The following is a 26,113-nucleotide window of genomic DNA, read 5'->3' as shown; positions in this document are numbered from 1 at the left end:
AGAAAAATTGAAAAGACTCATGTGCTGGCACACAGATGAATCTTCTTTCCCCCTTTAAGAACAAATATGTCATTGAATTAGACTAGTTATTGACAGAGAAAAGCAGAACAATGATAGATGTAGTGATTCTGACACTGAAACATTTTACAACCATACTGCACTTGAAAGGCAGCCAAGAAGCAAGTCCCTACAGACCTTCCAACAGCTATTTGGCATCAGCTTCACTGAGGAGCTCTATCTGCACACCTCTAGCAAAGACAAACTAACAATAAAAAAATACCTCGGAAACCAAACCAAAGACCTTGAATTAATAAGAAATCTATAAGCTAAAGGCTACAAGCTGCTGCCATAAATAAAAAATGACAAGATGATAGTCACTAATTCCTACACAAGGAAAGAAATCAGAATGATTGTAGGTCAAGTTGCCTACTTTTTACGACTTTTTATCTAGTGACAGAGTATTAATTAAGACTTCCTCTTCATATTTTTATTGCAGTATTAATTAATACCTCCTCTTCATATTTTCCTGAAGTCACCAACAAAAGCTGGGTAAGCTCTTCTGCTATTTCGTTCTCAGAGTACTATATACATCGAAATACAAATGCAAAGAATACCAGTTTTGGATTCCCAAGCTGAATTCTCAAAGGGCTCCTGGTTTAGACACAGATGACCACTCTGGGATTAACCAGGAAGAGATTCCTCTGGCAAATCTCTTAACAACAGTCAGGTAAATGCAAGAATATATGACATGCCTATATTCAAAAATGGTGACTCCTCTACCAGACTCAGACTTAACTTACTATAAGCACATGTGGGGATCTGTACTTTGTTGAATCAAGACCACTCAAAGTAATGGAAAACCTCTGTTCATACAGCACTTAAAGCACTACACACACCCTCACACACATGTCTATATGAAGCAAGCCCACCTGAAAATTGCGCTAAGCTTTCAGCAGGGAATACTTAAGCACACAAAATTTCTTCAAGAAACACTGAAAAGCTTCATGGCCCTATGACCCCTATGTTCTTCCATCCCCATGCTGCAGACACATCCCAATCTCCCAAAAGATGGAGATATCATGTAGCTAGACCCCCTAAGAGAATGCATCAAGTACAATTAAAGTATCCATTTCTCATAAAACCAGAACAGACCTGACACCTATCTACCTTGCTTCCCTACCACAGTATGTCCAAGATTATCTCATTTCACTAAAAGGGCTGGCTGCCTTCCCTTCTCTTTTGGTCTCCCACCCTTTCCAGATGTTCATTTTCATAAAGGAGGATTCCCTACAAGGCTGACATCTGGTCTGAAGATAACTGTTTGAAAAATAAACTTTTTTCTAGAACATCTAAGATTGCAGAGCTTTGGAGTTATTTTTCTTCACTCTGTTTTCATCCACTGTTTAGCCCTTTGTGACTTTTCCTCTCTGCAGCTTCTCACAAAACTACAATTTTTCCCTCAAGCTACCTAGGATTTTTCAATCAGTAACATCAATAAGATATTTCTTTTTATCCAATAGGATAACTGTGATAAACCAGGAATGATGGCAGTGAAGTTTAGTGTCCTCAAAGCTTTTTCCCTCCCCACTTCAGGGAGAGTGGTGAATGTGCCCCTTTAAATTCTTTTTTCTATGACTAAACCAGGGAGAAAATGCCTTCTCCCTTTTATTTATTTTCAATAACCCCTTCTGCTAATAATGTCTAGGATGTTGGATACTGTATCTGCTTTAAAATAGATCTTAAAATCCTGGTTTTCAACTGGTTAAGCCACCTTGTGAACATGTGACTAACTAGGACATCCCTATAGCCCAGGTGAGTTGCTGACTTCCCAAAGCTAGACCAGGGCCATTCAGGTGATACCAGGCATCTGTAAACATCTGCTCAGGTTCATCCAGCTGTCTATAACTTTCTCCTCCTTTGAGCCATATAAACACTGCGTAAAGGGCAGTCCACCAGGACCTCCTTCCCGGTGCTGTGAATATTCCACCCTCTGCTTTGAGCTTGCAACATTGCCCACATCAGCCTGGACCACCTCACTGGACAGGGACTACTTGCAAAGCCTTACCAGGAGTAGCAGGCACACCAAGTGGATGGAAATCTTCACATGGGTGCTGACCTACTCCTGATTTCACCAGCCAGCACCCTCAGATTTAGCAATGTGTACATGTTGCCCTGAGCAGAGACTGTGGAGACAAAGGAGGCCCTTCAGGGAAACCCAAAGAAAACACTTGGCTTTCTCTTAACGCCAGGTATTGTTATTTCATCTGTCAGTGAAAAGGGAACTTGTTTGGGCATAGCCCAAACAGCCATAGCCCATTTAGCCCTGCAATATGCACAAGCAGGAGAGCAAACATTTAATGCCAGAGTGCCAGACTGGGAGTCAGGGGCATGGTCCAGTTCTACACAGGGTGAAGAGTGGATGGAAGGACTACTGGCACCCAAAAACCAGAATAAGAATCATTTGAGTAAAACTCCCCTGAAAGAAAAGCAATTAAAAAAACAGAAAAAAAAAAAACCAACTCCCAAAAAACCCAACTCCCACCCTCAAAACTACAAAAAAGCCCCACCAAACATACAGAAGTTTGCTGCAGCATCACATGGAGCTTACAGGACTTCAGTTACTCCTTTAGAACTCAAACACAAGAAATTAATAGACAATGATGAACCTTATTTATGTCAAGCTGATCTCTTTGTAAAGGGACATAAATAATAAACTATATGCCCTGCTACTGGCACAGTAGCAGGACTCTGTAACCTCATGTACCCAAGGATACTGTTAACACAAGGTAAGTAGACATGATATATTTATTAGGCCATTAAGCCTTTTTCCCAGTGACCTGGAGAAAGGCTGCTGCATCCAGAAATGTATTTCTTCCATATTCTTTGCATATAGAAATATATCCATGGATATTATGACCTTGATTATATTTCAATGATAATCTGAAAAAGTGAATATTAATTTTTCTTCTTTAGCCAAAAGTTTTGCTATACTTGCTATAGGGCTTTTTAAAGAACAAAATTAAAAAAATCCATTTTTAAAAAAGAAATACTCATTTTATAGCCCCTCAATAATACCTAAGATTCTGCTGCCAAATCTCAAATACACTGGCAGCACCCAGCTTGTTCTAATGCTAATAATACATTGCAAGTTTTACAGCTCCAGTGAAAACACAGTCCTTGCAGTTTCACTCCTTCCCAGGAACCTCTGAACACCCGGTGAGAGAAGACATTGCAGCACGTGCAACTGCAAGGCAGCTGATAAGCAGGAGTTACTGGAGCTGCAGTTACTGATGAGGATGGACACAGCAATGCAACTGCCCTGCTACCAGTGCAGGGGAACAGAGATACTTGCCCAGCCCCAGAACATACCTTTATTCACCTTCTGCTGGCACCAGAAGGAGCAATCAGCCTGTCTCGTGGCCAGCCCAGTCCTGGAGCCACTGTGGTTTAGGCCATGTAATTGTGAAAGCCATTGGGTCACCATCCAAGAGCCCATTCTGCTCTCTCTGTGGGATTCCCCACACTGGGGCCAGCAATGGGTCCTTCAGCATTCTCATCCTCCTCTAAAGACATGCATGAGCCAGAATATGTACCCTCTGAAGCACTAACAGTTACCAAAAATTGCTTTAAAGCTTCTGGAATATACCCAAACCAAGCTCTTTGGGTAGAGGCATTTTACACAGTCACAGTATATTATAAAGAACGAAATTTGGAGTTGTTTCCCAGAGCTTAAGTGAATTGGCTTCCACTTCTAAAAGAGCAATGTTTGATACACCTGCAAGTCTCTTTATCAATTATCTGATGGTGGAATTCAAGGTTAAGCTAAAAGGCTGCCGTGTTTTACTCCAACTCCTGCTATTTTGGTACCCCATCCTGACTGCACGTGTGAGAACAACAACCAAGTCTCATATTGCTGGATTAGAATTCTGTCCAGAAAATACCTTACAGAAGTAATTACTCTGTGCATTAATTTAGTGCACAGAATTCTAACTTGCTTTCATAAGAAAACCAAATATAGCTTAATAAGTGTTGATAGTAATATTGCACCATTGCTTTTCTGTTACAGGAAAAAAAACCACAACTAGAAGAAGCCCTATTCAGATTCAGGGTAGTTGTTGACTTTTGAATGCATGCTCAAAGGCTACTGTGGCTCAGAACAGGACCCCAATTTAAAAAGGAGGCGTGAAGACCTGCTCGAATATCAACATGAAACCACTTTGTTTCATCAAAATATGTGTGTTTGTACATTCTTTACATTCAGATACTTCTCATCCCAGGTCTCAGGTGAAATCCCAAGTCATAAATAGAGGGATCAAGTACAGCAGACAGAAGAAAGCATGTTTACATATTAGGTGAAGGGATTTTATTCTAAGAATGTAATAGCCTTAAAATCTTTCCAGATCTGGCCCACCCAAGGAGCAGTTTCAATACCGGAAACCAGAGACTGTAATAACATTCCCAGCAGTCAACATAGTTAGAAAATAATCAAAATATTTATGTTTTTGTATTTAAAACAAAGAAGAAAAAGTTTGAAGACAGCTTGAATTTTCAGAACCCTGTTAAATTTCTGCAGAAAACTATTAAGTTTTCCTTCCATCCTCACATTTCACAGCGTCAGTTTCTGCAGAGGAAACCACCATCTGGTTGCAGTTTTCATTTTCTCTGAACACTTTAGGCTTTCCTCGACTACTAAAAGGAAAGAGAAGTCTGCCTATCACGTTTGCCATAGCCAAAGGAAGGAGTGATGTTGCTTGGGAGGCAGCTTTTGATGCCAGGAGTTTTGGAGGACACCCAGTCCACCTGGGTTGCACCTTTTCTGCCACACTCTCCAAAAGAGTGTCTAAAATGCAGACAAGAATGTGGCAATGCTTTGGCATATCCTGTCGGGGGACAAGCTGTGATTCTGCTGACTTGCAGAAAGGAGGAGAGATTTGCCATCCAAACTCATGGCCTGAGGAAACAGCCCCAGAATTGCTGGGGGAGAGCGCCAACTTGGTTATCATTGCCTTTACAAAAGAGCTGAAACAAAAAGCTGCCAGTCAAGCCCAGGGACAGCAGTGTTTTCAGACACAGATGACCCTTCCTAGCACCCTTCTCTGTGCACTTAATGCACATTTCTCCAGGCTCAGGGAGCACCTCTCTCATAGAGACACACTGAGAAGACTCTGGGAAGGCCTTCTAGTGCCTTTCAGTACCTAAAGGAGGCCTGCAAGAGAGCTGGAGAAGACTTTTTGCAAGGGCATGTAGGGATGGGACAAGAGAAATGCCTTAAACTGAAAGAGAGAAGGTTTAGCAGAGATACTGGGACAAAATTCTTTCTGTGAGGGTGGTGAGCTGCTACAACAGGTTGTCAAAATAAGCTGTGGCTGCCCCATCCCTGGAAGCACTTAAAGCCAGGCTGGATGGAGCTCTGAGCAACCTGGTCTGCTGGAAGGTTCCCTGGTCATGGCACAGGGGTTCGAAGGAGATTATTGTTAAGGTCCCTTCCCACTCAAGCCATTCTATGAATCAAAACTCATTTAAAGCAAAATTTTAAACTGTGGCAACATGCATAGACGGTCTGTAGTTTGTCAACTAAAATCATTACAGTTTGATAAGTAAAGTATTTAACAACATAACCATTTAACAACATGCCTCTTATTAGCAAATTACAAAGACGGACAAAAGGGGAAACACAACTGAGTTTTCATGCCACAAAATGGTAAAACTGAGAGGGCAGGATGGAGGTGCTTGTGACTAGCAGCTCCATGGTTATCCATTGCATGGCCCCTGGACACCTCATTCACCTCAGTCTTCTTAAATCCAAAAATGACTATGTAAAAAAGAAGAGTGGGACAGATGGAAAGGTGATTTAGTGACTGGTCTGGTGGCACATGATGCTGGCAGCCCAGGAACCCACTTAAGTGCTGGGAATAACACCTGACAAGGGCTTCATTCAGTGCACACCTACTGTGCTGCTCCCTGGCAAAGACAAGGGCCCTTTGAGGAAGGGAATGAGGAGCATTTAATTAAAGACCAGACCCTCATGCGCAAAGAGATGGAGAGAGTGAGAGATCTCTTGCTTTGTCAAAGCCCCATGGCAAAGAGATGGAGAGAGTGAGAGATCTCTTGCTTTGTCAAAGCCCCATGGCCAAGGGCTGCTCCCGGCCACCACAGCTCCTTTACACATTGCTTTTCACACAGAGCATGCACTTAACTTGCAGGGCTGGATGACTTATCTGCCACAGGAAAAGATGCTTTGCTACACAATGGTGCTCTTTGTGGGGAGGAAGGAGGTGGGGAGACAGTACTAGCTGGCTATTAACCGTATAAATCCTTCCCTTGAGTTGCACAATGAATACCACAGATCTGTGTATTTGACTTTGCTTGTTCAAGAGAAGCTGCTTTGAGTGAAAAAATGAAATTAAATAGGCCATATCTTTCCTTCCCTTGTGTTTTTTACTTTCACAATACATTTTTGATGACTAGCACTAGCCTCGCAGGCCATCCACAGTTTTCTTTAAAGAGCAGAAAGCAATTCTGACTCTAAGACTTCTTTCCCACAACACAAGCACAAACCACATACTGAGAAATCAGGCACTTTATATGCAGTCCATACTCATTTAGCTCTTGTGTCTGTCTCCCCAGTCTCTGAAAGCTGCTTTTACAGATTACATTAAAGGCCCAACCCAACACTTGTGAGCAGTGAAGTTCTTTACTCAGAGTTGGGAGTAAATTCATAAGCACTTCAGCCTGGCCATAAGCTTAAGTTTACCCTTTATTTTCAGGCTGCAACAACCACCTCACAGTTATAAAAAGTGCTTAGTGAATCTCTAACTGGCTCTAGGTTGGAGTGGTAGAGAAGGAGAAAAAAAAATTTGTAGTTTAAATCCACTGAATTTCCCATGGTAGGAATACAATTCCATGTCAGGCATACAAAAGGTGTAGTTGAGTGTGTGGTAAAGTCAGTGGAGGTTTTATTACTATGAAACCTAATGCTCCCTCACTGAAAAGAAATTTTCATTATATGAAGGAGATAATGGGGAGAAAAATTTCATTATTTATAAATGCCTACAGATGAATAACATTTTATGTCCAACAGTCTACACTTCACCATAATCATCCACTAATGACTGCAAAACTTATTGTGAAAATTACCAAACCTAAACTGGTGGGGTGTTAATTTAATTTTTTGGTGGCATGAGAGGATATGGCAGGGAGAGAAAAGAAAAGGAGCACTTAGCTCCAACTCCCAGTGTGGCAAAAAAAGTTTCCCCCCTACGCCTGGCCAAGCAGGAACAATGCACAACAGCCTGGCCCTGCCAACTTTGCTGAATTATAACTCCTGCTAGTTAGTTTAATTATTGCACATACATTTCTTAAAAACTCCATCTGAACATCAGCCTTCTAATTGGAGAAATTGCTCTGGGCATGGCCAAAGGGTTGTTATAAAGTTTGGTCAGTTCTTTTCAGGCAATCTTTACAGAAGGGCATGGCCCTTCTGCGAAGCGTATGAAAACTTCTCAAAGATGCCCATTGTCCGTGACACAGAAATCAAGAGAGAGAGATACAGAAGGAAGTCTCATCTGGGAACACAAAGGGAGATGAAGACATGAAAATGAGGCGGAACATCCTGCCAGACTGACAGCACCTGGCACAGAAGAGCTGAAAAGTTAAAAAAAAAATAAAGAAACAGCTCTCAGGATGACAAATATTTGTGAGTGCAAATAGAAGGTGTGTCAAAAAAAAGAAATCTTATTAAAATACTAACGCTCATTAAAGACTTAAGTTGCAAAAGTCTTGCAAAGTTACAAGAGAGCTCCCGAAGACAATGAATTTCATCACTGGACCTATAGATTTGCATAAAGCTTCCTTGACCCCCTAAATCAACATATTAAGCAAGTGCTGGTTTGTGGATTCTGTTTATTCAAAGACTACTTATGTTTCCCAAAGTTTCCCATCTGCCAACTTATAAACCTCGATACACCCAACAATTTCCTAATATCCGAATAACTTTGATCACCGCAAAACTGGTAACTGAGCAAGCTTTTATGGTGTAACCATTTAGTTCAAGAAAACTGCCAGAGGAGTAAGTTTAAAAGTCACACATGAATCACTTCATCTGCCATACCCTCCAGCCCTAAGATGTCAATGCAATAAGCAAATTTCTCATGTGCTTCATATTCCTCCTGTATTTAATTCTCAGGTCTAATTTTATAATTCAAATCTTCAGAGACTGGAATCTCATGTGGATTTTAATCCATTCACTTTGTAGCTCAGGTACACCTGCACCGATCACAATAGGACTGCCCAGTCCCTGCTAACTACATGCATACTTTCATGAACTTTTCATTATCAAGTCAGGATTACTTAAAGGTGGGAAGACTATTCAGCAGTGAGTCTCTCCTGGTTTACATTTTACAATTCCAGCAGCAGAAAACATGATATGCACACTAGAGATTTAGCATTCCCTCTTCCTCACCAGCTATATTTTCCTCCAGTTACTATTTCCACAGCTACCACAACCCACCAGAGCCAAGGCACTTGACCACAATGTAAAAGAAACACCAGCAACACCAGCAGAGGCTTGAAAGCCAGGCTGCAGTTGTGATTTCTGGGTCAAGTTAGCACTTAATATAGGGGAAGTGTTGTCCAAAGCTCTCTACTACCCATGCATGGAGGTTGTGCAGCTGAGGAGACCTTTCTGTCCCTCATCCCATGCTAGACAGCAGCAGGAGGTTGGGATGCTGTCCCCACACCCACCCTGGGGCAGGAAGCTCTTCATCCAGCTACTCCATCCCAGCTGGACTCCAGGGGTGGGTGAGGCAAAAATTGCCCCCACCTGACTGCACAAAGAGACAGCCAGCTGAGAAAAGAGACAAGAACCAACCCAACAACTCATCACAGCATTGTCCAGGTATTTCAGTGGCCCTGGGGTGCAGAGAAAGACCCTCTGGTCAGTTCTCCCCATGCACACCCCCCCCACTGCCCAGGCATGGCAACCCCTATGCCCCCAAAGCATGAGGACTACCAGCTGGACCCAGAGCAAGAGAAAACAACAATGTCACCTTCATCAAAAACACTATGCCACTTTTCCCCCTTGACCCTACCAGTTATTTATTAACAGGAGTAAAATATTACTATTCTGCAACTCCCAGCAGGCAGGTTTTCCTATCAGCCTAAGATACCAACCACATTTTTTAAAGCTGAAAAGCTTTGGAGCTTTTCCTTTCTGTCTATGTGTTGTTTGCTGCTTTAATGAAACAAAGTAGATAATAAACTGTGAGAGAGTTCTTCAATAAGTCACAGCCACTTACACATTAGCTACCTAATTATGTTGAAAATACAATTACATGCATTTAAGCAGATGCTCATGCCCACAGGCCAAGCCCATTATTTTGACAATTCTTTAACTTTACAGTAAGTGCAAGTTGAATCTACTTAGATGCAAGACCTGAATTATCAGTCTGGGAGTGGAAAAAAAAAACAACGGAAAAAAAAATAAAGTCAATCAGTTCCTTCCATCATATTTAGCACAGCTAAGGCACTACACAACAGGCAAGACTCCAACAGGTCCCTGCTCTTCTTTCATAGCCTTAAATCAAATGCTGAGAGGCATTTGCTATTTTTAAAGCCGAATGAAAAACTCTGGCTCCAGTCTTTTGTAAGTTTGCAGCAAAGATAACCCCCAAAGGAATGCATATTATTTGCACACCAGTGAGCTTACTTATTAACGTGAACTTCTAGCAAAAGTTTTGTTTCCATATTTTAAGATAGGCCACAAAGAACTGTTTACATTCCTGGGTGGCTTTAGTAAAGTCAAGGTCAGAAAGCACCTTTCCATAGCCCTCCTGGGCAGCAGGCTGAGGAATGTCACCCAATGAGCAAGGTCCAGGAACACCCCAGAAATCAAACACTGACCCTGATACTCCATCAGGTGACAGGGCCAGTCCAAAAGCTCTTCATCCTCCATCCAACTGCAGCCAAAAAGCCCAGATGAGCTAGGCTGAGCAGCTAGCACTAACCACTGCCCAACTCCTTCCCTTCTCCAGATAGTGGTGGACCACACAAAACTTTTCTATCATCAGAACAGGATTAACCCCCTGCTCTGCAACACTGTCTTGTCATCTGAGGTTCAAAGGAAAATTTGCTATTATGGGGAAAAAAGGTCCAACAGCTCATTTTTAACAGGGCAACTTGTCTTGACCTCCGCTCTCAGCCCAGAAAAAATTGGTAATATTCAAGAAAATCTGATGGGGAAATAGTGAGTGACAGACAAGTGTCTGACAACTCTGCAAGAGACAAGACTGCTAATAACCAGAAATTATATGAGTCAGCATTGCTTGTTCAAAAGGACAAAGGCAGCTAAAAACATTCAAAAGCCAGATTAAAAACAGGAAACTGGGAAACCTCGAATATTTAGGTTCCATTCTTTTCAGGAACCTTACTCAGCTAATTTTTTTTAAAAATAAATGCATGGAAGTATCCTGATTTAAGGGTCTGAAACTCCCAGCACAGAGAGAGAGCATCTCTAGTTTTGTGACCTGTTCATGGCGCCTGCTGCACAGGACATAGATGATATAAACTGTACACAAGGAAGAGACAGTTTGCCTCACCATCACTGCAGCAGCCACGACAAGTAATTAAGCCAGCAATAAACCAAATTCTCACCATTTTCCTTCTCGCTACAAGAGAAGCTGCATGTTTCAAGCTGTGATGAATGTTGAGTTGCCTTAAATCTTAAGAAAAACTTCTGCTCTGCTGTTCTTATACCCACTAAACAGCCACAGCTTTATATCTTAGGGTTTTGGGGTGAGGGGGGACGGGGGTGGAGGGGTTGGGTTGCTTTTTTTGGCCATGTTTGTTCATTTTTTTCATGTCAAAATAAGTGCTGAAACATTTTTGCTCTCCATGCTAGGATTTTTTCGTTTCCCAGAGAAAATTCAGGATGAGGTGTGCTTTGTCCTAGGCCAACGCTCACTGATGGGATTCCCTTAGAGAATCACACTGTAACTTGAAACTTCAGCCCATCACGGCACAACAGCCTTGTCGTTGATAGCCTCAAAAGCCACCTGCTTGCACCGCAAAAAAACCACGTTATTCATCTCCTCCTACTACTACTTCTTGCTGGGAAAGACACCTTCACAGCAACGCTGGGATACAAGTTTGATATAGCACATAGAGCCGAATATAAAGGAAAATATTGTTTCAGCACACCTGGAAATACTGAACAAAACTTTTAACTCCCGAGCCAAGCAGCCCTGGGAGCACGCTGCGGGCGGAGCCGGCCCGTAGGTGGCCAGCGGGCATTTCACCCTGCAGGGGTATATTCCAACCCTTCCAGTTTATGCTTCTACCCTCGCCCGCCGAAGGGAACGGGGACCGCGCCTCTCCTACCGACCGTACAGCCGCGGCCGGCAGCTCTCCCGGAGAGCACCACTCAGCCGCATCCCCGCAATGCCACCGCTCCCACCCCGGCTCACCCCGTCCGCGCACATCCACTTTGGGAGCTAAAACCAGGGCCCCCTTTACCTCCCCCGCTCCCTGACCCCGCCGGGCCCCTGCGGACGGTGCCCCGGGGCAGCTCGGGGGCCCGGCCCGGCCCGGCCCGGCGGCACCTACCCAGGCACTTGATGTGGAAGCCGCTGGGGGGCTTGAGGGAGCGGCGCGCCCAGCCCTGCCGCAGCACCTCCAGGTGCTCCTCCTTGCCCTGCACCAGCAGCACCTGCTCGTCTATCCAGCCCAGGAAGAAGGTCTCGGCCACCGCCGCCGTGGCCCGCCGGTCCCAGAAGTGCTGCATGTTCTCCCGCTTGAAGTCCGCGAAGATCTCGTAGCCGATGCGGTGACGGCCCAGCTCTGCCGCCGGCCCCGCACTGGCACCGGCACCACCGGCACCGTCGCCCCCCGGCCGCCCCCCGGCCGCGGCGTCCAGGACGATGGCCAGGGAGTGCGGGGCGATCTGCAGGCACTTCTCCACCCTGCGCGGCATGGCCGCTCACCGCCCGCCGCCGGACACGGACACGGACATAGCTCGCCGCGGCCGCGCTCCTCCCGCGGGCGGCTGTCCGCGCTCCGCGCCGCTCCGCCCCCGCCGCGGCGCGGCCCGGCCCGGCCCGGCCCGGCCCGCTCCGCCCCCGGCACACCCCCGGCGCGGTCCGGTGCCGCGGGCGAGGCGGGAACGGCATCCCGCCGCTGTCGGTCCCGGGAAGTCCGCACGCCCTGCAACCCACCGCTCCCCGCCTGGTGCTTCCCTGTCCCAGCACGGGAGCACCATCCCTAGAAAGGAAACGAGCCCGGCTACTGGCCCTGCTGGTAGTTTAGGCTTCTCGGCACCATCCCCACTCCCCACCTTTGGGAGACCCCTCACCCTTCCCTTCCACCAGTGAAGCATTCCCCAGCCACAGCCAGATTATCCCAGCAAGGCTTATAATTCTTTATGGTTTTGTTTCTTCCCGGCGCTACACATCTGTAAGTAACATACACAGTGAGCAGCACTGACCCTGCCATGTCCAAACGCCTCTCTCTTCACTCGGTGTAGTCCTGAGTCACTTTGTGTAGTCTTAGTAGTACTGAAATATTGAGTAAGTGTAAAGTTCATTCCTTGCTTCTGTAGCTTTTTCCCAGAAATTTAATATTTTGCTTCCTCTGCATTCTGGATCACAGCTGCCTGTGAGGCTCAAGGGAGAGCTCAGCAAAGCTGAGCAAGGTGCAAGCAGAACTGGAGGGGCCCTTGCAGGCAGTGCAAGGCTGGCAGCTGTGTTGTGCATCAAGGTGGTAGGTGGCTGCTGAGCTGCGGGTGCCAGCAGCAAGGTGCTGGTCATGCTTGTGAGAGGGCAGATGTAGGAATTTCACTCCTATCTTCTATAGGAGTGAAAACCCACAGTATAACTGAGTCTCAATTCTGAAAAGACTCTTGAGTTTCTGAATGGTCTGTAGCTGCTGGACTCCGTGTGGTGTGTGAACTGTGGGTGTCCTCAGCAGCAACTCTCATCTTGCCCCAGGGAGCAGGGCACTATGGCACTTGGGCCACGGGCAGTGAAGCATGAGAAAGCACCAGAATGACAAATGACACAAAGAAGAAATCTAGTGTAGAGAGGCAGGGGCAAGAATGCAGGCAGAAGAGAGGTGAGTGAGAGGAGGGAGCAGGCAGCAGCCTCTCTGCCAGGTAGCAGTATGAGAGCTGCTACACTCACAACACTCCATGCTATGCACAAACAAAAATGTTTTACCTGTTGCTTCTGAGTTCACTCACATCAACATCCCTTGACATGTTTGGCCCCCTTAAACTATCACCCATTTGGTTGCAATCTCATTCAAATCCTCTGCCACTTGCCAGCTGGCTTCATTCAATTCCTTCTCAGGGTTTCATTCAGTGCTGTCACTGTATTGTGGAAGGTCAAATTTACCAGTATCCCAAAGAGATTTACAAGGAAACAAATTGTATGAAACCCATGTTTCATACAGAAATCAGAGGTTAAATAAATTATCCAGAAACACTGGGAGTAGTTTTGAGCCAGGAGCAGAGAGTATTAATACTCAGTTTGCAAGTCTCTATCCCTTCCCAAGTATCCAGCACAGCAAGATCTCAAGAGGCCCCTCACCACAACCAGGAATAGCTTTAATGTTGCTGCTGTCAGGATTTCAAAGGAGGTCTTTTATTAAGCTTTGCAAGAGGACCCCTCTGGCACCCTCATTGTCCTCCAAAATGCTTCCCAAAGTTCAACTGAACCACTGGTTGTCTGTTGAAAGACCTAGTCTCAGTGTGTTGAAACTACTGTCATGATCTTGTCATATTCGTGTTATTCTTACCTTGTGCCTTCCTCTTCTGTATTATATCAGGCTTTTATCTCACCCATCATACTTGCATTTCAGTTCTCTGGGCAGGGCTCACCTTTGTGTAGCTTTTATGTGGAGCACATCACATTGACATCTCAACTGCTGAGCAGAGTCACCAGGTAACTTCAGGGCTTGGATGAGTTTTCATTTTTATTCCAACCTGCAGAACAAAGGAGGCAAATTAAGCCCTTTAACTGTTTTTAGCCTTTTGCACCAGATGCATCCTGAATGCTTAGATGTGGAGCCCCACACTTTGCCTATAGCCCCCAAATCCCAAGTGCTAGCCAAATCTGTGACCCCTCTGCTGCCTCTGACATAAACACATGTTCAGTGCGGCTTGCCCGTCAGCCTTCGGCCATGGCATCAGTGTAGCTCTCTCCATTAGCTGAGCTCCTTTTCCCTTCACTACTGACTTCTGAAGCACTTGGTGTGGTGAAACGTGCCACACAGTCATTTTCCTCCTGCTTGCACTAGTGTTTGTGGGTGTCACCTCTTACCTCCTGTAAAGGCTGTCCCCAGCCTGCTAGGCCTCTCCCACCCCGCTTTCAACATCTTTTCCTTCACGCCACTCCAGGCCTCTGTGCTCACTATGCTAATGAGCACAGAGGCTGGACCTCCCTCCTTCCTCCCTCCTTCCCTCCCACCCTTCCTCTCCTTTTCAGCATGCTGCCCCTCTCTGCTGCTTGCCCACCTGTAGTGTCACGCACAAGTGTGATGACAAGGCAATGAAAGAGGGCGTGCAATAATTTGTCCAACACTTGTCAGATGAAGCTGTGGCATAACCCAAAATACAGAGTGTGCTAGGGGTTAGGTGCTGTCCCCATAGAAGCCAGTCCCAGGACTGCTTAAGCAAGATCGTGAGGGCCTGGTTGAGAAATGCCCAGGGCCAGGGGATAGGCTGTGGACAACAAATATGTCACTGAGTAAACAGTTCATCATTTCATCATTCATTAATTCCCTTTTTTTCCCACCTCCTTATTGAGCCAAACATTTTTTATCCTCAGAATTTGGGGTGTTTGGTTTATTTTTGTTTATTTACATTTTTTGCTTGTGGGTTTGATATTGAATAGCATCTCTTCCCTTTTCAATCACTCACTTCAAGGGACTTGTTCCAAGATATCAACATCTATAGCCAGACTAAAGCCCATCTGGTATTTCCCAGTAGAAATATAAGGAGAAGACAGCCTACAATCTTCTTATGGCCAAATTATGAAAGCAGGTGAAGTGGAACTCCTAAGTGCCTCTGAAGTGTTTGGAAAGGCAGAAGTTTATGTTGCTACCAGGACAAAACCCCTGAAGATTTAGGTATGTCTCTTTGAAATGCATCAGTGGTGCAGGAGGTCTGCAGCAAATGGTGTTGTCCATTCTGGGAGGGAGCAGAAAGCCAAACAAACTTGACAGAGCTGTGTTCTCTGGCTGTCTGTACTGACCCAAATATCTGGAGTGGCATATCTGTCTGCTGCAAACATTGCAGCATTACAAAACTTCCTGGGAAAGGGGTATTCCCCCAGAATTCATCCAAGGCCACAGGATGGAGAAGCAAGGCTGAGGTGGAATACATAGTTATTGTGTGTCCCTGGATTGTACATAATAAGGCAAGTTACAGAATTTCACAGCCTACACAGTATGTCAGCAAGTGATCTGCTTCAGATGCAGTACTCAGGCAGGACGTCAGCAAGTGCCTTCCAGGAGAGGTTTTGAAAGACTATTTCCTATCAGAAAATTATTTCTTAATCTCTCTAGTCATTTTATACAAGTAGAAATGGTACCTTCCCTCCCACTGTCCATCCAGTGTTGCCACCTGTCAAGACAGTCCTGGGTACTTCCCAGCCCAGTTGTCTGGCTCCTGGGAAGAAGCTTCTCTTATCATTGTGTGGGTCTTCGTGTGGTTGAAGCGTGTTTGGCACAAAACTGCCAGCTACAGGGTGATCCTTTAAGATATTTCTGACAGGTTATTTTTTTTAATCCACCTGCATGTATTCCCATGTGCAAGGCTGACTGAAGCTTGAGACTCACACCGGTGGTGCAGTCGCACAGCTCAGTGCAACTGCTGTTGTCAGAAATGGCATTGACTGCAGCCCTAACGAGACCAGAGCATGCAGAGCTCAATAATACATTTTGAGAAGTGTTACACCCTCCTCCTGCCCCATTTGAGACTTACGTGAGCCTGGCTAGACTTTTCTGGACATGGAGTCAATGTAAGCTGGTTCTGGCTTTGCTGCTGCAGGTGTGCAGGAGAAGGGCCAGCAGCAGGTCTGCTGGAACACACAGGCTGGATGCTGCTCTTCTTGTCATACTGTGAGAAAAAGCAGGAGAAATCATAGAAGAGTGAATGCTCTAAAACAGCAGATCATGAACAGTGGTGGGGACTTGCACCTAAGGAAAGCAAAATGGTGGAAGGGGCATACTAGTTGTTCCTTAAAACTCTTCCCAGAAATGTGGCATTCTTTTTAGGTAACTGTACCTCTACATTCACCTAGTTTGCATCACTTGATGACACTTATTTGCCACCAAGAATTGCTAAAACAATACATGTTAACTTCACCCTTTTGTTTTGGTAACCAGTTTTTGCAATACAGGGATAATAATACTTCTCACATTTGTGAAGTCCCTTGAGTCCCTGGCTATTAAAAATCAGGAATGGCTATTTCACTGTCTCTGCTGTGTTAGGGGCCAAGTACTTCTGTGCTCAGTCCTGTCCTGCCATCCTCCATCAAAAAGCCCTGCTCAGAAATCCTTGCTCAGTATTCCCAGTGAAGCCAATGGGAGTTTCCTGGTGAAGAGTGATGAGCTGGGTCCAAACTAAACACCCAACTAATAAACAGAGCAGGAAATAGCTGACTGCATCATTTTTAAGCTCTGTGTTTTTACCTGACTCAGACACGCTGGCATCAAGAAGGATCCTGGGGGCAGGATGCGACCCAAGGGAGGAGAGGAGATTCCAGGTTATGGGCAGGCGTGTCTATCTTCTTCTTCAGGAAAATCTTTGGCAACAGTGTTAAACCTTTGCAGCCAGGTGAGTGCTGCTTGCATAGGTGAGCTGGTAGGTAGGCTATTATCTATTGTCTGCTTAACAATAGCCTACACATACTGGGGAAGTTACAACTGACTAGGAGGAAAATCACTTCCCAGCAGACACTGAAAATAAATCCCCACTTTACTCACAACACAGGGTACAGATTGCTCACATTGAAACTCAGGTGCCTCTGTTTAGACATGTAAATAACACAGCACTGAAACACCTGGATTGGAAAGCCCTTTAATTTTATTTATGTATGAATTTGCAAAGAGGGAAACAAGACCTGCAGATGTTTTTGTAGAAAAAAAAAGTTGTACAGCTGACAAGAGCAGTATGGGTTAAAGGGGCCAGAATAGGTTTTCTGCAAAGGAAATTCTTGACTCTAAAATAATAGAGGCAAGAGAAGGGTATGTTTATATGTTGACTTTCTAAATGTTTTTTCTAGAGATGTTTTTTATGTGCCTTCCAACCTATATTTGCCTCTTACCTGCTATGGTATTGATGATTGCTTTTGGCCAGATTACAGTCAGAAACTAAGGTGGGGGCTTAGGTGATGTATTTGACCAAGACAGGATTTATTTCAAACTCTGCAATTGTAATCTACTGAAGCCATAAAGGACTCAATACTTGGAGGAAACATACAATTTTAATTATGGAAATGGCACACCAGTTTGCCTTCAAAAATATGTGCTTGTCATGTTGCCTTGGAAGAACTACTGAAACACTGAGGCAGCTCAGGCACTGACACGCAAAAAGAACTAGGGTTTGTTTTTATGATTCCCCTACCAGTGATAGAAAGAGCTTGTGAATGAAATGGCCATTAATTTTCATGAGTACTTTGGAAGGAAGAAATAAAATCTATTTCTCCACCATTATTCATATTTCCTTTTACGGCCTGTGGCCTGAGCCAGCCTAGCAAAGGCATCCCTGGTTGATCCCTGGCAGATCTCGTATTGCCAAATTAATGACACCAAAGTCAGACCAAGGAGATCAGAAGCTCTTCCCCAGCCTTGCCATTTTAATCTGAAATTTCTCTGCTTTGAATAGAATGCTTTCCTCCTACAGTCCCTTCCCATGTAGTACAAGGCAAGTCCTGTAGGTGCTGGGGGCAGTGCAAAACTGCACTCAGGAGAACAAAATTCCAATGAGATACCTATACCCTAAGAGTATGCAAATGTAAATGGCATACAAAGGCAAAGTGAGATAAAGGGAAATCCTTCTTCATGTAACATGCACAGCCAAGAGCTCCAACCCATACTGGCTCAGTTTTCCTGTAGGAAGCCCATTAGACTGTGGGCCAAAATGGGAGAATGATCATCTGTGACTCCACACTTTTATTTGGGAAGTACATTTTGTGCCTAAGCAAGAAAGCAAGGTAGGCAGAGCTGACCACTTCTAAATAAACAGTTAAATGAACTCTTCTACCTTCCAGAAGAATTTAATCAGGAGCTGCTATTACAATGACACCTGGGGTAAAAAAGAAATATAAAATGGGATTCTGCACCACAAGGCACCCTGCAGGCAGGCTGATCAGCACATAGGGTGAGAGAGCCAGAGCTGGGCATGGCTTTGTAAGCAGCCTTTGCTCTGCCCTGGTGGCAGAGCTGTGGGTGACAAGTAGACATTGGTCTGAAATGAACAGCTCTGATGTGAGCTTGAAAAGGGTAGGAATACCACATCTGTAGCTCAAATGCAGCTATGAAGAACTGCATTGTTGGGAACCATACAGTCCATCCCTCGGGCAGAGGTGAGGGACTTTCACCGGTGCCCCCTGGCATGGGGGGAGCTGGCACAAGGTGCTTGAAGGACAAGTTGGTGCATGATGGCTTCTCTGAGGATCCCATGGTGGCACAAACATGGGGAAGCTTTCCCAGATGACAGGGTGGGAAAGCTCTACAGTCATCTGTCTTGCCAATTTTTGGGTGGCAGCTTCTCCTTTCTGACTGGGCAAAGGAAAAGCAACCAGCGTTTCTGGTTTCAGGTAAAAGCTCTTTGAGATTTTGTCCTGCTCTTCAGACAGACAGGCAGACACCCATACTGATACACAGCACAGGGATTCAATATACAAGAAGGCTTTACCTGTGCCACAGCTTTTTTTGCTCTTCCTGCTGGGAAGCACAGGCCGAAGGATGGGCTTGTTCTTTGTACCTAGCCTGCAACATCTTCCCACTTTCTGTCTACTGATCCACTCACCATGACCAAGTTCAGAAAATGTGACTCAGGCTTACAGCCCCCCTCTGGGCCTCCCTAAAGCAAGGGCTTGTCTTTCCCACCCACAGAGCTTTGCAGAAAGAGGATTTCTACAATCAGGCATAGGAAAATGCCTGTGGGAAGCAGAACTAACCCCTACCACAGTCTTTGGAGGTAGGGAAAGGCTGGAGGCAGCAAAGAATGTTGGATAACATGCCCATCTTGGGTTTTGATTCTCTGCTCTCCTTGCCTCTTCTCCAGCCACCAACCAACCAGCATGTTTTTAACTCATCTATGCCTTTTCTTGATCAGGATACCAATTCAATTTGTGGTGTTTCCTCACTTGATACCAATGCCTCTGGGAAGGGACAAAGTATCCCTGAGAAATAAATTACCATCATGGCTTTTTTTCTCCTCTTTTTCCTTTACAGAAATTTCTTATTCATTTTGCTCTATTCAACAACCTCAATTCTCTTTTCACTCCAGGCCTTAAGTTGCTTGCTCTTCATGAACTAGTTCAGTCAAAGCTATGCTTGGTTTACAAATATGAGAGCAACAGGCACATTACAGCTGCCTACAAGAAACAACTATTACTTTTTAAAACAGACCTGTTACACTGTGCTGAAAAACATTCCCTTTTGTTCTTTTAACTGGTGAAGGGTGATGGAATAGCCCAGCAAATGCTCATGTGCACAGAGGAGGAGGTAACAGATCCCTCCTCCAACAGGACCTGCCACAGCTCTTCCAGTACTGGTTTTGTGCCCGGCGGGTGAGTGCCAAGAACTGGCACACATTCAGGTTACAGTGTCAGCCAGCCACCAGCTAGCTTCTTCACTCCTCCATCATTTTCATTTCACTCAGAGCAAAGGGACAAATGTGAATGCTGATGGGCTAGATGCTCACCTTCAGGTCCCCTTTGGCAACAAGGAATTGGTGAAAGGGGTGGTGGGGTGGATGTAAGAGAATTTATTCCTGGTTTAATAGCCCTTCATTATAACTAAGCCTTTTGCATAAACAGCAATTTGGCTCCCATCTCCTGAACATTGCTCCCTTGTATTAGGCCTTCTATAATGGCTGTAATTACAGTTGCAAGCTCTGCTTTTATTTTATGGGAGCCAAGGTAAATCTGCCCAGTGTCCCAAGTGTTGATCCTCAAGTACAGCCACGTCTGTGAGGCAGCGTCTCCATGCAGCAGATCTAATAATGGGTGAGTCACAGCAAAGATCTGCCAGTTTCCTCACTAGCCCTGCCTGCTCTCAGGACTGATCTCTCTTGCAGGTAATTTTAAGCAGCTACCATGCTATTCTCCTGCCTCTTCTCTTTGCCTTGGCTTGCCAAGATTAGACAGTTTAACCAATGACCCCAGTTGTCATCAATCTCAATATTGAGTGCACCAAGATAATAAGGCACTTCTCTGTGAAGACAGGCATTTATGAACTATTTGTGAAACCATTTTAGCTAAAGAAGACAGACAGCTCTATTTTGTGCCTAATATTGTCTGACAGGTGTGGACACACCCTGGGATGACTTTCTTGTCATCCTGACTAGAAGGTCAAGAGTCTACATTTGACAGAGAATTGCCTTTGGCACTCCAACAAAAAAAATGAAAACACAGCAGCATCCAGAAAAAAAAAACAGCAAACCCCTTTGTAAACCAGATGTGCCAGATTTAACATTTCCCAGAGCTTAATTCCTTTTAAATTTCGTAGCTCCTCTTTGAAGATTATCCATGGACCCAACACCAGGCTAAACCAGAAAGTTTAGCTTTTGTTCTTCTATTAGCCATTATCAGCTTACTGTTTTAAACATCCTAGGGATGGTGGGCAGTGTCTTTCTTCTCTCTCCTCCCCTCTTCCTCCATTTTCATACTTTGCCTAGGGACCTCTATGTAATACTACCATGCATTTCCCTGCCATTCCCAGAATGCAGCTGAGATCCTCTGTGGAAGAAGAGAGCAGGGGCTCACCTCAATCACTGCAGCAATGCTGTGGTTCTGGGGAGAGATCTCAGTCCCCGCAGGATAATAAGGTTGAGTTCAGAAATGAAAGTTCACCAAAAGCTCAAGAGCTCAGTAGTGGGACCATAAGACATATCAGGTAAGATCTCCTGGGCTATTTCTTTGGCAATGCACATTTCAGCAACTAAATCTGAGACCACTCCATTAGTAAATGTCAGACCCAGGAGAAAATAGTTTCCTGCAAAGGTAATAAAGATTCTACCTATAAATGAATTTTGTCTTGGTTTTGAAATGAGGTTCCCTGCTTGTATAAAAATGGACACATTACTGCTTCATATTTGTGCAGAAGAGAGTTACATGTTAGTAGCCAAGAATCAGATCATTTTTTTGCAAGGAAGAGGTGGGAATGAGGTGTTTTTATCATGGGTTTTATGAGAAAAGCTTTGCCAGGGTATGCTTTAAATTTAGAAAAAAACTCCTAAGGCTTTTCCTTCTCTTTGCCATAGGAAATGCTGCAAGTTACAGACCCCAACAGCCACCTTTTGTATTAGCTGCTTCCACACACTGAAAGGGCACATTCAGAGATGCTGCAGCAACCAGCTGTGGTCAACCCATACTTGACTTTTTGACCCTTTTTGAGGCCAACCTACTGCTGCTTTCAAAGGCTGGATGGTTTCCAGGAGGATCACACCAACCCAGGCAATGGAAGGGGGGAAGGAGAGAGGAAATCTTAGGGTTTCCTTGCTTCCTTTTTAGCTCACACTAACTCATTGTACAAAACACTTGAGGCAGTGTACCTGGAAAGACCCCTGTGGAGAGCAGAGCTGGAGGTCACCCTGCTCCTTGCTGGTGGCTGTGGCAGTCCTGCTTCAGCAGGTGCCACTGGATGGTGCTCTACAGAGGGGAGCAGGAACAATTGGGTTTGCTGCTAATCTGAGCCTCAGCAGCCTTTGTTTTCAAACTTGATCTTTTTTGACATGCAGAGCAATGTGCACAAAGTCTGTGGCCATCTGTGGGGCTCAGGCAGAGAGCACTGAGTCTTGCCCTTCATCCTCAGCTATGGGTAGCCTTGGGGAAAACCTGAAAGCACAAAAGGGTACAGCTGACAGCAGAACACCAACGGGACACCTGGCAGGCACTGAAAACCAAGGATGGAAGAACTTCATTTGAGAATGTCCTGGCAGACCCACTGCTCCACCATTGCTGGTTTAGGTGGTCCTAGGAGTTTGGCTTCCATTCGTTAACTTCCTCTTCTCCATCACCAAAGGATAAGAAGGGGAGAAGGGAGGTGGCATCCAGGCCAGGGTAAAGAGGGGATGGCTGGATCAGCCCTCTTCTTGAGGCTTCTTCAGGCTCCAAAGCAGGCAAGAGTACTTCACAGTCAGGGATCATCACTACTCATTGTCTACAGTTTCTCAGGATTCCTTGCCTAGTCCTCCTTCCATGGCCTGTTGGGTTTTTCTTTCATGCTGTTTAACCATGACAGACCCCAGCATTCAGTTTTTCCCTGCATTAATCTTTCAATCAAACCAATCTTCCTTCCAGCCTTTGTGGATGGGGTAGAGGAAACTTCAAGAGATCCTGATTGTGGTTTCCAGGAGACAGTCCTTGGTTTTACAGCCTAAGAAGGCAGGTTACCTCCAGTAAAGTCATGCAGCACAATTCAAACAGCTTGCATTTGTAGATCTTCTCACATGGATAAAGTAATAAAACATCAAATTAATTTACCTAGAAATAGGACAGCAATCACAAGCCAAAGTTCACCACAATGATTTGCATTACAGTAACTAACACAAAATTTAATCATAGCTGTACATCTCTATTTCCCTTCAGAAAACACTATGCCCTCTGCTCATCATGGATAGCTCATAACTGATCATGCATGTTACTAATTCTGGTTTTCCTCTAGCAATGAAATTCCAGGTAAATCCCATGTGCTCTGCTCAGCAGTGCATGCTTCATCTCATGGAGTAACCGTGGCACAAAGAACACTGTGCCAGTTCCCCCCAGCTGCAAATGGGCACAGCTCTTTTCCAGTCAGTGGAGCAGTATCAGGTTGCTCCTGCAAAAAGCATGGAATTAGAATAAAAATAACCAGGAATTAGAAAAACATTTCTGTTAAAATTAGCTGGTGTACACAGTAGTACACGGCTGAGGAGATAAGAGCATTCCTCTCTCACTACCCAAAAACTCCTTCACTGAATTCATTAATCGTTTTTATCAGCATCCCTTTGTTCCTGGGCTATAAGAGTACTTGAACTAAAAGTTTCTCAAGCCCAAATCCACTCTAAGTGATGAGTATCTTTGAGGTCATAAACTAATGCAAGCAATTGTTACATTAGCCACATGAAAGTCTTCAGTGGAAGAGCGGTGACCCTAAGAGAGAGGGAGATTTTACTAAAGATAACTTTTGTCTGACTTCTGCAACCTCTTAGCCAGGTAAATATCTTATAAACATCTTATCTTACAAGGTGATTGTGTAGTAGGTAGAGAAGAATTAGCATTTTTTTCCTGTTAGAAAGAGCCTGGTGCTTGAAAACTGGACTAAAATAACTTTGCTTTATAACTTCCTAATGTTGGTGCACAGAGAAACCATTGTATGGAAAACCAAATAGGGAGCATTCTGATATCTTTGAGTACATTTCTATTTTCCTTCCGTCTGTAATTATCATATATGTTTTGATATTTATCATGACAAGTGTGTGCACAGTCACTTGTGGGCTATTTTGAGAAAGCAATCCATTACTGAGCACATAAGTCCCAGTCCCAAGCTTCAGGAGATGCTGAGGTGGGATTCCTTGATGTCAGTTACAGAACAGAGGATGTATATATCTATGTATCCACATGTGTACCTATGTGCTTATGCCAGGCTTACAGCTGGTGGCTCTGGAGGGACAAAGGACTGGCTGCTGTAAAGCAGGCCCATGGTTTTGTTTATTTTAGGGCTGGAGCAGGCACTTGGAATGCTCCTAGCTGAGGGTACAAGACAGCCACCCCCACCTCGGCTGCTCATGAAAACAGGTGCCAAGAAGATTTTTATTATGGTGTTGTAAGAAAAATCAGGCTAAGTTCATCCCAAGCTGCAGGCTATTGGAATGTCTTCTGTGTGGGACAGGGAATTGAAATAGAAGAGGTTTTATCCTCCTGTAGGTATTCATTGTTCTTTTACTGGAATTTATTTATTTCACTGGCATACATAGGTATGAGTGCATATAGATGTATGCATAAATAAAAGCTACATAATGAGAACCAACTGGATTCAATATATTTCAGCTAATTAATTTAATTACTTATTAAAATAGTTTGGGAAATGCGTAGTTTAAATACTGGTTAGCAAAAAAAAAAAAATCAAGGGAAAAAATCTACAAGTTCAAGATTTACCCTTACCTACCCCAAAATATTAAAAACCCCACAGTCATTGCTAAAGAGTACAAAAAAGTTAAACTTTTGTATGCAAAATTATTTATGTGGGGAAAGTGTGTGCATGTTCTAAAGTAAAAATACTGTTGGAGGAGGAACAGTTAGACTTCTAGAAAGATTAACTGAAACTTCAGCCTTAAGGTCAGCTTTGAACATCACAATGGAATCAGATACTTCTCAGCAACTTCTAAAACAAGGCAAAAAAAGTGTCACCTACAAGTTTTAATTTACTTTCCAGGGGTAAATTTCTGATTCTCAGATCTTCCCATCCCACTGGCAAATTGAGACAATAGTAATCAACATGCATAGTTAACATAGTTTTGCATTGATACAACACATCCTACAAGAATGGCCACACAAACTTGATTGCCTTTGCATAGTAACGTGTTCCTCAGCAAATTATACAGAGATTTGCCATGGAAAATTTGACATAATTTTCTTGAAAATAACTAGAATAAAACGTTTTGTTCAGGTGAGGGAATTAATATTGTCTTCAATAAATCTTTGGGTATTTTAAACTTTTATTCAAATACATAAATGCCTGGGTTTACTTCTCCAACACTTGCCATCTCTTTGGCAGAAAAACACCAAGACATGTAGAGTTCTAGTTTCCTAAAATCTCGTTCATTCCTATTATTATTTGCAACATTTATTCCTTACCTACCCCAAATTAATACTGAGCTTCACAAAGGCTGCTGTCCCCATACCTCATCCTGCTGCACTGCTCAGTCACAGCTTCCACCACACTCTGTGGGGTAAACAACGACAAGTCTCAGAGCTGTGTGAAGGTTGGAAACTTCCCTGAGCCCTGCACCATGCCCGGGTATTTCTACAGCAGAAGGGTGCATATGCATGTTTCCACATGGGACAATGCCAAGCAGCGGGACAACGTCATTCATTCCTAGGCTGAGGGAGCTATCTCACAGAAGGCTTTAATCAGGGAAATACATAGGCACAGCCTCACAGGAGGTTCCAACACAATCTGCTGTAGAAACAAAGTAAGGGTTTTCCCTGGAGTATTTTGCCAAGCAGAAAGCTAAGGCATGTCTGGCATCCAAGGTGGTGAGTTCTGAGGCCTTGGAAAGGCAGAGATCTGATAGTTCTCTGACTAAATGCAGAAATTAGAGTTCATTCCAGAGGAAATTTGCAGAACTTTTTGAGAAAAAAATATGTCAAGAAATACAATAACCTACAGACATCAAACGGAAGGCCCCAGTGCCCTCTGGAAGCCAGCACCTATTTGCATGGGCAAGCAAGCAAGCAGGAAGGCCAGTGCCTGAGTGTGAAGGGAACCTTCAAACAATTTTATTGAGAAGCAGTGAGCTTGCTTCTGTTGAGCCCTCTCTGGCAGCAAGGGGAAAGGCAGGGAGTCACATTCTGCATGGATGACATTCTGGGCAGTAGAGAAGATTGCTGACATCCAAAAGTACGGAACAGCTGGGATAAGTTTTGACCAGCTTGCAACAAGTCTAGACAAGTCTTCATCTATAGACAAGTCTCCATCTATGTTATCTGAAGTCAGCTCTGTGGATTTTTCCAAGCAGACAGATGTAGCCCTGCTACATACTAGCCCTTAAATTTAGCAGGATTAAACAGGTTCTAGGTGGCATTTAACACTTCTAATAGGTTTCTTCATCTCTAGGGTTTACTCCAGCAGAAACCTCAAAGCAGATGAAACTACTTTCCCCCTTATCTAGTTCTTTCAGACAGTA

The 26,113-nt window shown here is 44.4% G+C and overlaps 1 protein-coding gene across 1 annotated transcript in view; it reads right to left on the bottom strand.

Annotated features, from left to right (window-relative positions):
• The window catches only part of STOX2 (storkhead box 2), a 145,053-nt gene extending 133,085 nt beyond the window's left edge, over window positions 1-11,968 (bottom strand). Inside the window, exon 1 of the mRNA XM_066548314.1 lies at window positions 11,602-11,968. Within this exon, the coding sequence (XP_066404411.1) occupies window positions 11,602-11,968 (367 nt within the window). The remainder of the gene's footprint in view (window positions 1-11,601) is intronic.
• Between the last annotated feature and the right edge of the window lie 14,145 nt (window positions 11,969-26,113).

This window comes from Molothrus aeneus, chromosome 4, assembly GCF_037042795.1.
Source record: "Molothrus aeneus isolate 106 chromosome 4, BPBGC_Maene_1.0, whole genome shotgun sequence".
Classification (NCBI taxonomy): Eukaryota; Metazoa; Chordata; class Aves; order Passeriformes; family Icteridae; genus Molothrus; species Molothrus aeneus.
Note: the sequence above shows the minus strand (reverse complement) of the source record. Positions and strands in the feature narration are given on the sequence as shown.